The following is a 12,318-nucleotide window of genomic DNA, read 5'->3' as shown; positions in this document are numbered from 1 at the left end:
AACAAGTGAGAAGATGAGAAGTTTTTTCTTTTTAAGATGGGTCCCACGGTGACATGAACACCAGACATTTCCTTAGCAACACTTTTTTTAACCTAACTACCATCGCATTTGCAGGCTTTTGCTTTCTTGCATTGCCTTGTTTATAAAGCTTCAGTTCACTACTAACCTAACTGGGAATGTTCAGATCTTTGTAGATTGTGGTGGGGTTAATAACTTCAGAACAGCTGCTCCATGAATATTTGTAAATGAGGGGATAGAAAAGAACTGTATAATTTGCATTTTTGACCTGAAAACACTGCAGTATTGTTAAGGCCCAAGCTAGTATGGGCTAGATTCACAAAAGGTTTGGGGCACATAACCGCCACTTTAAGTGCCTAAATCCCAGAGTCAGGCCTGACTGGGATTCACAAAGCCCCTGCTCAGCTGCCCCCAAACCTTGGAGGCACATAAGCTCACTCAGGGCCTAAATTTTTTTACAGTTAAAGTTCCCTAGGTACCTATGTTGCTGCCTCTGAGCATGCGCACTGCAGCCCCACGCCAGGTGTCTGGACATCTATGCCCCAAAGCAATGCACACATTTAGGGAAGACAGGTTTTCCTCTGCATAACTTGCCTGCAGGGCCTGATCCAGTAAGTGTGCTCAGAGCTCGCCAACATCATTGGAGAAGCAGGACTCTAACCACCAGTTACAGAGTCATTCTCATGCTTGCTCTCTCTCCTGCCCAATTATTCGTTATTTGGCCATAGTGCAATAAGAGAGACCAAGGGAGCCTCTGATCAGAATATCCCATCGCCCAGTGGTTAAAGGCACTTAGCAGATTCTTGGCCAAACCCCTTTCTCTCACTCAGGCAGATGGGGGACTTGAACCAGGGGTCTCCTACACCCCAGATGAGTAACCTAGCCATTGGGCTCAAAATTATGGGTGAGCTTCTCCACGTCATGCTGCTGCTGCGCCCCCTCACTAAACTGGCACAGGCACCTAACCCCAAGAGGTTTGCAGCTGAGAATCCCAAGTAGAGGGAAGTGCCTCCCTGCAGCTGAGGCTTAGGCACCTATCTCCAAGAGAGGGACAGGGCTTAGTGTACATCCCATAGGTTGGCATCTCCTACTGGTTAGTTTCGGTGAAGAACCTCCTAGAAATGCTGGCTTTTGTGAATCCCATTCTAGGGAGCCTAGCCACTGAACTCTGGCTTTGTGAATCTTGGTGGTTTTCTAGGTGACAAAAGTTAGCCATGCTTAAATTTCTTAGTGAATCTAGCCCTATGTTCCAAAATAATGTCAGTTTCTTCCTCTTCTGTTATGCATTGTTATTCAAAGTGAAGTACATCCTGGCCAGAGTTCTGGGGTTTCAATAAATCATTTCTAACATTTCAATAACTGTTTTCCAAAAACATTCTGCTCTAACTGTATGTGTCATCCAAATAATTTTCTTAATAGAACATAACCTGCAAGGAAAAGGAAATGCAAGAGACCCATAACAAAATGCAAAGACGTTTTCCTGGTACGGGTAGATAAAAATCCTACTTTTTACGGTGATTTAAAACAAGAAGCCTTGTTCTTTAAAAGTAGTTTGTATAAATAAAAATGCATTATTGTTCCTCTCCTACTTTCAGGCCTCTTGAGAAACAAGACTGTTGATTGATGCACATGCTGACCCAAACAAGAGAGACGTTTGTGCCAGGAAAGTTAGCAGAACCCACTCTAGAAATGATGCAGATCCTTCCCCACCCACTTCGTACATTATGTTGGAAAATCTCAATTTGGCACTATCAAAAAGGAAAGGCAGTGAAATAAGTTTATGTGCAAAATATGGAGATCAGTGTCAAAAACGTCAAATTTTGAAAGAGGAAACATGCACCCCAGCCAAAAATGGCAGTGAAACTTACCTATCTGGGTTGTCAGAAGCACATACAGAATCAATCAGTCCAACATCCAGTGTGCCCTGTGCAACAAAAACCCAACCAAGAAAAAGAGGCAGACATTTTAACATCACTAAAATATATTATTCAATATATTACTTTTAGGCATAAGCAAAACTGGGAATTACTTTGCATACTTTGGTTATGCAAAACTATATAGATCTAGGTGCCAATTTCTTCTAACCACTAAAATTTAGGGGAAAGGGAACAGGGGTTTCAGATAAACAGATCTAATAACAGATCAACTTTAGTTACGTTCACTGCAAAGCAAGTTCAAAAACAACGTCTATTTTTCTGAGTTTCACAACTCAGTTGCAATTTTGACATAATTTACAATACCCTCTAGTGAATTTACCACCACACAGCATAGAACCTTGGGAAGCCATCATCAAACAGAAATCTAGATTTTTTTTCCCTTTGTTTCCTTGTTAGCACTCTCTAAACTGAATGGGTTAAATCTGCCCCCCAGTTATATGTTCTGTAAAAATAACCAACGGAAATGTTCCAATATTTTTTTTAATTAACAGATAGTTGTATTTTTTAATTTAATCAAACAAGCATGCCTTTCCAGTACTTTAACCGCAAGTACTGCACTACTGTGTTGGAGCATGAAAATTTGATAGGGAAACTGACTAGAAAAAAAGTGAAACTAACTAATACATTTAGTTTAGGACAGTGAAATGCAAAATCAAGAGGCTATAAATAGTAAAAAGGAAATTTAGATTAATAAAAGAAATCTTAACCTCTAGATATTAGCTTTAACGGGGGGAGGGATAGCTCAGTGGTTTGAGCATTGGCCAGCTAAACCCAGGATTGTGAGTTCAATCCTTAAGGGGGCCACTTAGGGATCTGGGGCAAAAATCAGTACTTGGTCCTGCTAGTGAAAGCAGGGGGCTGGATTTGATGACCTTTCAGGGTCCCTTCCAGCTCTATGAGATAGGTATATTTCCTTGGGGCAGGGTCCAGCTTCTCATTATGTGTGTGTGTGCAAAGTGCCTAGCACAATGGGGCCCTCTAGCCACTACAACAAATACGTTTGTAACATACACAAGGAAATTTGTGCCTGATTGTCCGAGGTGTTCAACCCCTGTCACAATCAGGCCCTTTGTTTTCTAAAAATATAGGCTTCTATGCCTTTAAATTTTGACTCACCACAGCATTCTGTGGGTTTGCCTGCTCATCATGCATCTCCTGGATCTCCTGTTCTGTGGAAGCATTAACCTGACTCAGCACGCTGAACCACTGGCTGCAAGAGAGAAAGGCAAACACCAGCATGACAAAAGGCTCACACCCAAGAAATCTCTATCCCATTTGTGACCTGTAGAAAAGCAACAGGTTCTACAGGTTTCCTGAACTGCCTCAGAAAGGATCTCTATTCTCAGCACTCAAAAAAACAGCAAGCCTCTGTGCAGTCAGTTCAAATAATGACAGAATCCCAGAAGAAATAACCAGCAGGGCCGTCCCTAGCTAGTCTGGAGCCCTACACAGCACCCCCACTCCCCCTGTGGGGGGGGACTGGCTTGGGGGACAGAGGAGAACTGCCCCCCAGCACTCACTGGTGGTGTAGCTGGGACCGGGTCATTGCACTTCCCGCTGCTGGTGAGTGCAGGTCCAGCCCTGCTGCAGTCCTCTGGAGAGTGGGGGCAGGGCTGGAGTAGGGCAGGGGCTTTGGGGAAGGGGTGGAGTGGGGGGGGGCTACGGTGGAGAAGTGGTGAGAAGAGGCAGGGCTGGGGCAGAGCAGAGTTGGGAAGAGGTGGGGCTGGGACAGCACGCAGCTGCACAGGGCACCAGGAAATTTGGGTATGTGCCATATGGGTAGGAATGGCCCTGATAACCAGAATATCCTTGAATACCCTCTCTGCCCCAAGTCTTTTTCCTAGATCTCCAATACCAATTCCCTTTATACCATACCATTTTAAGGTAAATACTCTTTGTTAACACAAGGTATCTATAAAGAATTGACTGTAATCCAACTGAAGCCCTCCTATGACCTGGATGTACCCAAACATACAGCAAACACTTCAGCTGGAATAGATACATTAGTAATCTGCATGTTTTGTTTGGTTGTTTTAAAACGCTGGATGTTCACACCTCAAATGATTCCCTAAATCCTGATGTAGTAATGTTGTGATTGGACATTTCTTATTACTATACATCTGAAAAAAGTGAGTGTTTATATAATCTTGTATTTAAGTCCTCTGTGCATGTGGCAAAGGAAGAGGAGGACAAAAAGAACTCCCCACACATTCCGTTTGTCTGTAGTCAGGAGCAAGGCAAAAATCAGTCAGCGCTAGGCTGCTTTGGAAGGAAGCACTGAAGATGGGCCAGTGTCAATTTATTCCAATCCAGTGGTCAAGTTATCCCCAAATAGCTGGCAGGTGGTGGAGCAGGAGTTGCTATTCCAAACTGTAACCCTTAGTAGCAATTACAGAAGGGCTGAACTTCAGCCACGTGGTCTGCCTTTGGCATATATTTCATCTACTTCTGGTCCCTGTACAGTTAGAACCCGATTATCTTGTGCAATCCCACTGAAATATGAGCACCGAACTTGGCCAGTTCTGCAGGTTTCCTGAACGTCATTCTTTGAGAAACTTGCCATTCTAAAGATACTTACCCTAGGGCTAAGTTTCAAAGGGCCTCATCCCAGCCTCTAAAACTGCATCTTCAAACTTTTTGCAACTGCAGAAGTTGTGTATACATGAACATTTTCTATGCAAAATTGTGGGTTTAAGTTTAGAGGCCTCTTTGAAACAACCGCCTACATTCATGGATCCTCTGGCCACACATATGTAATTGAAAACTGTGGTGTTTAGGAAATGCCAGGTTTCCACACCCATACACATCTGGAAACTGAATTCTGGTAACAGTTTTAGAGAGACTAGGTGGTTAAAACAGCATCACAACAGCCAGGGGTTTAGTACCCTGCCTAACTCCTTCCACAAATGTAACATTTTAATTAATAGCAGCTATAAAAACTTCAGTATCTAGGAAATGGGGAGTGAATGAGAGTGCTGGTTCTGATCCAGACCCTATGTTAGTAGGAAAGAAGCTGAGACTAGGGTTATGGTCCTTTAATATACCTCTGCATGAAAAATCTGGATCCACATTGGACACTGATTTCCAACTGGCTCTGTACCTGCATCCTGAGGGTGCAGGTGCCCTAGCAATGGAGCTTGGCACAGGGCAATTCTTGAAGGAGAGCTGCCAAGTTTCAGATGAAACCATTCAAACCTAGGATGTGTCTCACATGGTTTCCACTCATGGTCATAAATCAGCCCAGGTTTACTCAAAACTCATGTTGATCAAAAGTTCCGCAAGCCTTTTCCTGAACTTGGCCTGAAATTTAGTTTGTGACAAAATCTGAAAGCAGGCAAAACGGTTTCATTATGGAAGCCTGGCCCAGATATAATCCAGTGTCTATTAGCTCTCAAACAGCTCCCTAGTCAATGCTCAGAATGACACAGATTCCAGAGAGCATCTCCTCCAGCCCTCCCTTGCTGGAGGGAGTATTGACATGAGGAGGGCCCCTCTGAAGAGGGAGGGAAAGGTTCGGCTCTTAAAGGATCCTAAACCCAAAATTATAAACAGTGATTCATCTTTCCTTTCCTTTCCAGATTCTGACCCACAGGTATTTTATTTAAAATCCAATGTATTAATTAAATCATATAAAAAAAGCCAGACCTCATAGTATAAGCCACCTACTAACCTTTTATTATACAACAGCTAATGTGGGCACATAGTACGCCTCTACCTCGATATAACACTGTCCTCAGGAGTCAAAAAATCTTACCGCGTCATAGGTGAAACTGCGTTATATCCGACTTGCTTTCATCCACCCGGGTGCGCAGCCCCCTCCCCCCCGAGCACTGCTTTACCGCATTATATCTGAATTCGTGTTATATCGGGTCGCGTTATATTGAGGTAGAGGTGTAGTATTTTTAAAAAGAGTGATCGAAGTTTAACTTCAAGTACAAGTGGTGTACATATTTTCCTAAAATATTTTTTAGAAATTACTTAGTTCAAAATGAATGAAAACCCTGCACCTAGATGAAAGGAAGATGGCAGCTCAGCTCTACAGTTCCCAAGTTAATGATTGGGTCTCAGAGGATCAGCTAACCCCCAAACTGTTTGTTTGCATTTCTCCCCACACCAGAACAATGCAAAGAAAACAATAAGTACAAAATTTGTGGCATTTCCATCCCATGTGTGAGATTAACCTGCATAGGGAACAACACATTACTTCATTCAATGTAATCAGAATGAACTAACAGATACTTCTAAATCATTTTTTGACCCGCTTTTCAACAGTGCTGAACATTCAGAGCTCCCTTGACTTCAGCACCTCTGAAAATCTTTACACATCTCCTACTGGAACCAAGGTATCTTTGAACAATTGTGTATTGTGGAAACAGAAACAAGGAAAATGCCAGCAGGTGAATTAACCTGTAATGTGTGTGGTGTATATACTAAACGAACACTGAAACTGAAGTCATTGTCATCTCCTGTGTTTTGGAAAAAGGTAGAGATACGTGACTGAGAACATGAAAGCCCCTAAACTCTGGTAATTTCTTGTTGGCTCCTCAATAGAGCAGTTTGCCAGAGATGTAGAGTAGTTCAAACAGACAAAACTAACTAACTGGATCATTATATACTTATATGTTACTGTATCTTATGACAAATCTCTCAAGTTAATAATGGAAAGCTTACAAATGGATTCACACTATAATTTTAAGGATGATTTAGCAACTCATTTTAATTTCAAAAGAGATCACTGAATTAACTGTGCTGTTATAGCCTATGAAAAGTTGCCCTTTAAAGTATGAATAAGAAGAACTGCAATCTGAAGATCTCAAGGCCTTCTGAATATATATACACATTAATTTATATTCAATACCCCTGTGATGGAGGGAAGCATTATTCCCATTTTACAAATGAGAAAACAGAGTAATAGAAATGTTAAGGACTAAATCCACAAAGGGAATGTAGGCTCAGTGTCGAAACACCTGACTTTTAGATGCCCTGCTGTCCAATGGAACCTTCAGCCATGAGTTAGGTGCCCAGGCTCCCTAAATATTGCCAGGGGAGAGAAAGGCAGCTAAGAATAGGATCCACAGAAGCCAGCATGCTGAGTGGGGAGCTGCCCAAGACAGCCAGTAAGAAGGGGGCTGGGGACCTAAGACCCGCCCCTCAAACACAGTTAGGCACCTAGCTCTGGGTTGGAGGCATCTATCTCTACTTAGGATTCACAGCCCTGAACCCACTCCTGGAGATACATGGCTAAGCCAGGTCAGCCTTTTCACATGTGCTCATAAGCGAGAGTGCCCCTCCCTCGTTTATGGAGCGTAGTGGTTAGGGCATTCACTGGGAGGTGGGATATCTGATTTCAAATCCTTGCTCTGTCTGATAAAGAGCAGGTACTTGACTTTGGGTCTCCCGTACGCAGGGGAGTGCCCTGACCAGCAGGCTATAGAGTCTGTCTCTCTCTCTGGTCCAGTGAACAATTATTTATACAAAATGGAACAGCTTCAACAGGAGAGATTGAAGGAGCCACACCACCAACTATCCACGCTCAAGTCCCTGCTCCAACTCAGGCAGAGGGGGGATCTGAAGACACTCATGTGGAGCGTGGGAGACCTAACCACTGGGCTATTAAGCATCCTGGGATGGACACACACATCCCATCTGTCACTTCCAGCTGTTTTATGTGAGGCCCAATCCAGTAGGTGTGGTCACCCCACAGGAAAGATAAATGGAAATGCCTAGCTTGTGACTCCCATCAGGCCTGGCTTAGGCATGAGCTAGGATGCTGCACAGCTCAGCGGGATCAGAATTTAGGTGATATTGCACGTCTCCTGGTAGAAACTTGGGCACCTAGGGAACGTTACTGATACTAATTTAGACATCTACATGGTTAGGTGGCAGCTGAGTGGGGTTATCAGGATTTCAGTGGAGGCTAAATATTGGACTTAGGTACCTAAGTCCCTTGTGGATCTAGCACTAAGTAATTTGGATGAGGCCACAGAGTAAAAATACCCACATATCCTTACTTCTCGTCCTGGCAGTACAGCTCAGTGGGCAGTGTAAGATTTTAAAATAACCTTAATTATTTATTTTCTTACATTTGAATGCTTGTGTTTTTGTAAATAATGTGATAGGCAAGTATGTTATTGTCACTCAGCAACTGCAGGCAGTTTTTTAAATTCAGATTTTTGGATTTGGAATATAATAGATCGAGCAGCATTAGCTTGCTCCTAGCCCATGAGACTATGGTTAGCGATTTTTCCTTGCTGCTGCCAAGGATCTGTATCAGATTCTAAGACCTTTAACAGCTGAGCAGATGGAGATCATGTGCTTTGCTCTAAATACCACAGTCTTCTCATTTGTGAATACGAGTGCACTCCTCTGCATTACAGTGACCATGTGAAATCTCACATATGAAAAGATCTTAGGCGCTAATCCTGCAAAGAGAACAGTGTAGGAGCCTGCCAGACAGGGCCGGCTCTGGCTTTTTTGCCGCCCCAAGCAAAAAAAATAAATAAAAATAAAAAAAATGGGGGGTGGGGGCCACCGGAGCGGGAAAGCAGGGGAAAAAACAAAAACAAAAACAAAAACAAAACCACAGCGGGGCCAGAGCGGCAAAGCAAGGGGGGGGGGGGGGGAGACAAAAAACGGCGGGGCTGGAATGGCAAAGGGGGAGGGGGGAAAACTGCAGCAGAGCCGGAGCATCAATGCGGGGGGGGGGAGGGGGAACAACATAAAACACAAAACACGGTGGGGCTGGAGCGGTAAAGGGGGGGGACGACAGGGCGCTGGAGCGGCAAAGCAGGTGAAGAAAAAAAAAGAAAAAGAAAACACGGCGCAGCCACAGCGGCAAAGCAGGGTGGGGGGAACAAAAAAACGGCGCAGCTGGAATGGCAAAGCAGGGAAGAAAAAAACCAAACCTGCAGCACAGCCGGAGCGGTGAAAAACAAAAAAACCTGCAGGGCTGGAGCGGCAAAGCAGGTGAAAAAAAACCCAACCTGCGGCGCAGCTGGAGCGGCAAAGCGGGGGTGGGGGAACGGCAAAGCAGGGAGAACAAAACAAAAAACCCTACAGGGCGGCCGGAGCCAGGGGACTCCCTGTGCTGCAGAGTGCGGCCCGGGCTAATGGGGGGAGGGGAGGGAGCGGGGGGGGAGAGAGCGGGGGGGCAGCCAGGGCTTCAGCGGGGCGCTCACCACCTCCGCGCCGCCTGCCGGGAGGGCTCCGAGCTGCAGCTGCTCCGTTCGGCGGGGAGGGAAGGACGCGGGCTGCCCTGCCGGGCTTGCTGCAGGGCGCTGCCCTCCTCTGCCCCCTACAGGGCAGCCAGAGCAGCAAAAAAAAACAAAAAGCGTCAGTGCCGCCCTAGGATTGGGCGGATGCCGCCCCCTAGAATCTGCCGCCCCAAGCACCAGCTTGCTCAGCTGGTGCCTGGAGCCGGCCCTGCTGCCAGACCAGGGCCTTATTTCAGAGAGCCTACAGTGAATCATATGGATTGCATCAGTTTTTTAAGCAGGTGAAGAAGGGCCTGAGAAGCACAAAAAGCAGTGAGAGAAGTGGCCAAAGGAAATGACCCTGTACAGGCAAGAGAACATTAAAGGTGTCACAGGGAGCAGGCATGGCCGAATCCTGGTTATCGCAGCACTGTTGATATGGCTCTTTTCTGCCACTGGCAGCCTCTGGTGGCTGCAATCTCAACTGCCTCAAGATCTTTCAAAGGGGATTAAATGCAGTGTGTTTAATACTGCTGGCCAGTACCTTCAGAGATCACATATAAAAGACAGTCAATACATTGCTGCTGTTTGCAAGAGTTAGAATGATACGGAGATGAAGAGCTTAATGATTCTCTTACCTAGCATCCTCAGGAGAGTCGGCAATCAAGTGGTAGGTCCTGTCGGCCATTAATATATCAATCCCATTTTCTTTACCAGTATTATCAACAATCTCTCTGAAATGGATGCAAATGCCAGAATTAAAGCTAGAGAGATACCCCATGCACAGTGAATATGCCCTTATAGTGAGCGGCTTAGACACTCTAATATTTCAGAATAATATTTACTTATTTTACCCTGATTCACTTAAGATGTGTAATGCAGACTTCTGTTACTTAAACATTATCAATTCACCAAAACAATATTTGTCATGGCCACTGTAGCCACTGTCCAAGTTACCCATGTTTAAAGCACTATGAAGCCTCACTTTTTAAAGTGGCCTTTTTTTTCCACTTGTCATTTAAAAAATAAATACTTACAACAACAAAGAAAAACCTTACTAAGAGCAACAAAAGGGGGAAGAGAGTCATCTCTGAAAAAATAACCAGTGTTGAGGAAAGGAACATAAGGTCTTCCTCGGGCTCCTTAAAATATTCAAGGGGTTGCTGAAGATGCCAGAAATGCAGGCCAAGATTTTCAAACGTAACGGCATTTTGTCTGTCAGTTTTTGGGTGCCCAGGTTAAGGCACGTTAAAGGGGCCTGGTTTCCAGGAAGTGCTGAGCACCCACCCTCTGAAAACCAACCCTCTTGAGGTGTTTCAAGTCAGACATGGAAATATCAAGGCCCCCAAAATACCGCAAGTCATTTTTTAAAATCTTGCCCTGTGTGTTTAAAGCAATATACAAACTTTGGTTATTTCCATGTACGGCTAAGCATTTCCCAAGGCTTAAATGGTGATTTTTGGCTTTTCGTCCCCCCTGCCCAGTTACTATCTTAAGCTTATTTTTCCCCTTGTTAATTAACCAACACTCTTCTCATAAATCTCTTTCCTATCACCGCACATGACATTTCTGATCTACCTTGTCATCCATGTACAGATAAAAAAAAATTAAAAAGCAGTTTTAAATGTAAGAGAAAAAAGTGATCCCATATTTTGTCCTTTTCCTGAATTTTACTTTCTTCCTCCTTACTATAGAATAGAATACCTGGGTTGGAAGGTCATCAAGTCTAATGCCCTGCTCAAAGCAGAAAACATCCCCAGATCCCTAAATGGCCCCCTCAAGAATTGAACTCACAACCCTCAGTTTAGCAAGCCAATGCTCAAACCACTGAGCTATCCCTCTCCCCTGTATGCTGTCACCCTAGTATTTGCCTTTTAAATAATGTAAGTGAAGGACCACACAATTTCATTGTCTTTGACTAAAGCTCAGATGCTTTAGGAATCTGCTCACTGATTAAATAAACCCCTTAAATTCCAATTCCACTGCCTAGAAAATACACTTTATTTTTTGTTCCACGTAGATCTTTTCAGATATAAGCTCCTTTTTGTTATTCTATGTTTATAAATGTTCCGTTATTGATTAGAAAAATCTGACGAGTTCAGTTTAGCTTTAAGCATCTTCTTTGAGGTTCATCTTTAAAAGAAGAGTGGATAATGGATGAATTCATCAAAAAGCTTTTTAAGATGACCATTAGTGAAACGATATTCTGATATAATGTAGCAACAAGAAATCTGGATTTTGATAGACATCGTAGTGAGGACTATCACAACGAAGGCTACATTTTAGTCACTGGTATTTTTAGTAAAAGTCATGGACAGGTCACAGGCAGTGAACAAAAATTCACAGCCCATGACCTGTCCATGACTTTTACTATATACCCCTGATTAAACTTGGGGGGAGGGGAGGGAGGCGGCTTGGGAGGGTGGCCTTGAGGGCGCTATGGGGTGTGTGTGTGGCTCCTGGGAAGCAGCAACCCCAGCTTCTAGCTCCAGGTGCTGCCTCCGCTCCAAGCCTCTGTTCTGCAGCTCCCATTGGTTGGGAACTGCAGCCAGCGGGAACTGTGGGGGCGGTGCCTGTGGGTGGAGGCAGCACATGGAGCTAGGACCTGAGGGAGGGGAGTTCCTGTCGCCCTTCCGGGGAGCCTTCCCCCTCCCCCCCCCAGTAAGCACCACTCTGCACCTCAACCCCCAGCTCAGGCTCCCACACCCAAACTCTTGCTGCTGGTGGGCAGGGGGGCCTGGCCCAGGGGCTGCCCGAGTTGCTCAGGTGGCCCCGGGCCAGGCGCACCAACGACTGCAGAGGTCACAGAAAGACCTCTGTGACAAACACGGAGCCTTAGCCATACCCGATATGGTGTAGGTGAATATCGAATTCAAGAGTAACAAAAGGCTCCTTGTAAGAATCCAGGATCTATATTCATGGATTTACTATGTCAGTAGCTGCCCATTACTACTATTGTGACAGACCTGTACCTGCTCAAAGGGCCTGATCCAGAGCCCACTGAAGTGAATGGGAATCCCATTCACTTCAGCAGGCACTGGATCAAGCCCAAAGAGCAGATCGAGAGCAGCCGCTTCCACAAAGAAAACTTGACGGAGCTTTGATTTAGGTTAAAAATAATTTAGTAGTAATAGAATCCAAATGATAGGCTCTGCTCAAGATAGGCAGAG

At 44.7% G+C, this 12,318-nt stretch overlaps 1 protein-coding gene across 3 annotated transcripts in view; it reads right to left on the bottom strand.

Moving 5' to 3' along the window:
• MYO10 (myosin X) overlaps nt 1-12,318 on the bottom strand; it is a 246,042-nt gene that overhangs the window by 22,934 nt on the left and 210,790 nt on the right. For all 3 annotated transcript variants that reach the window (XM_045006733.1, XM_045006736.1, XM_045006735.1), the window contains 3 exons: nt 9,787-9,882; nt 3,072-3,165; nt 1,887-1,942 (listed from right to left, as the gene is read on the bottom strand). In XM_045006733.1, the coding sequence (XP_044862668.1) occupies nt 1,887-1,942; nt 3,072-3,165; nt 9,787-9,882 (246 nt within the window). The remainder of the gene's footprint in view (nt 1-1,886; nt 1,943-3,071; nt 3,166-9,786; nt 9,883-12,318) is intronic.

This window comes from Mauremys mutica, chromosome 2 (genome assembly GCF_020497125.1).
Source record: "Mauremys mutica isolate MM-2020 ecotype Southern chromosome 2, ASM2049712v1, whole genome shotgun sequence".
NCBI classification, from domain to species: domain Eukaryota; kingdom Metazoa; phylum Chordata; order Testudines; family Geoemydidae; genus Mauremys; species Mauremys mutica.
Note: the sequence above shows the minus strand (reverse complement) of the source record. Positions and strands in the feature narration are given on the sequence as shown.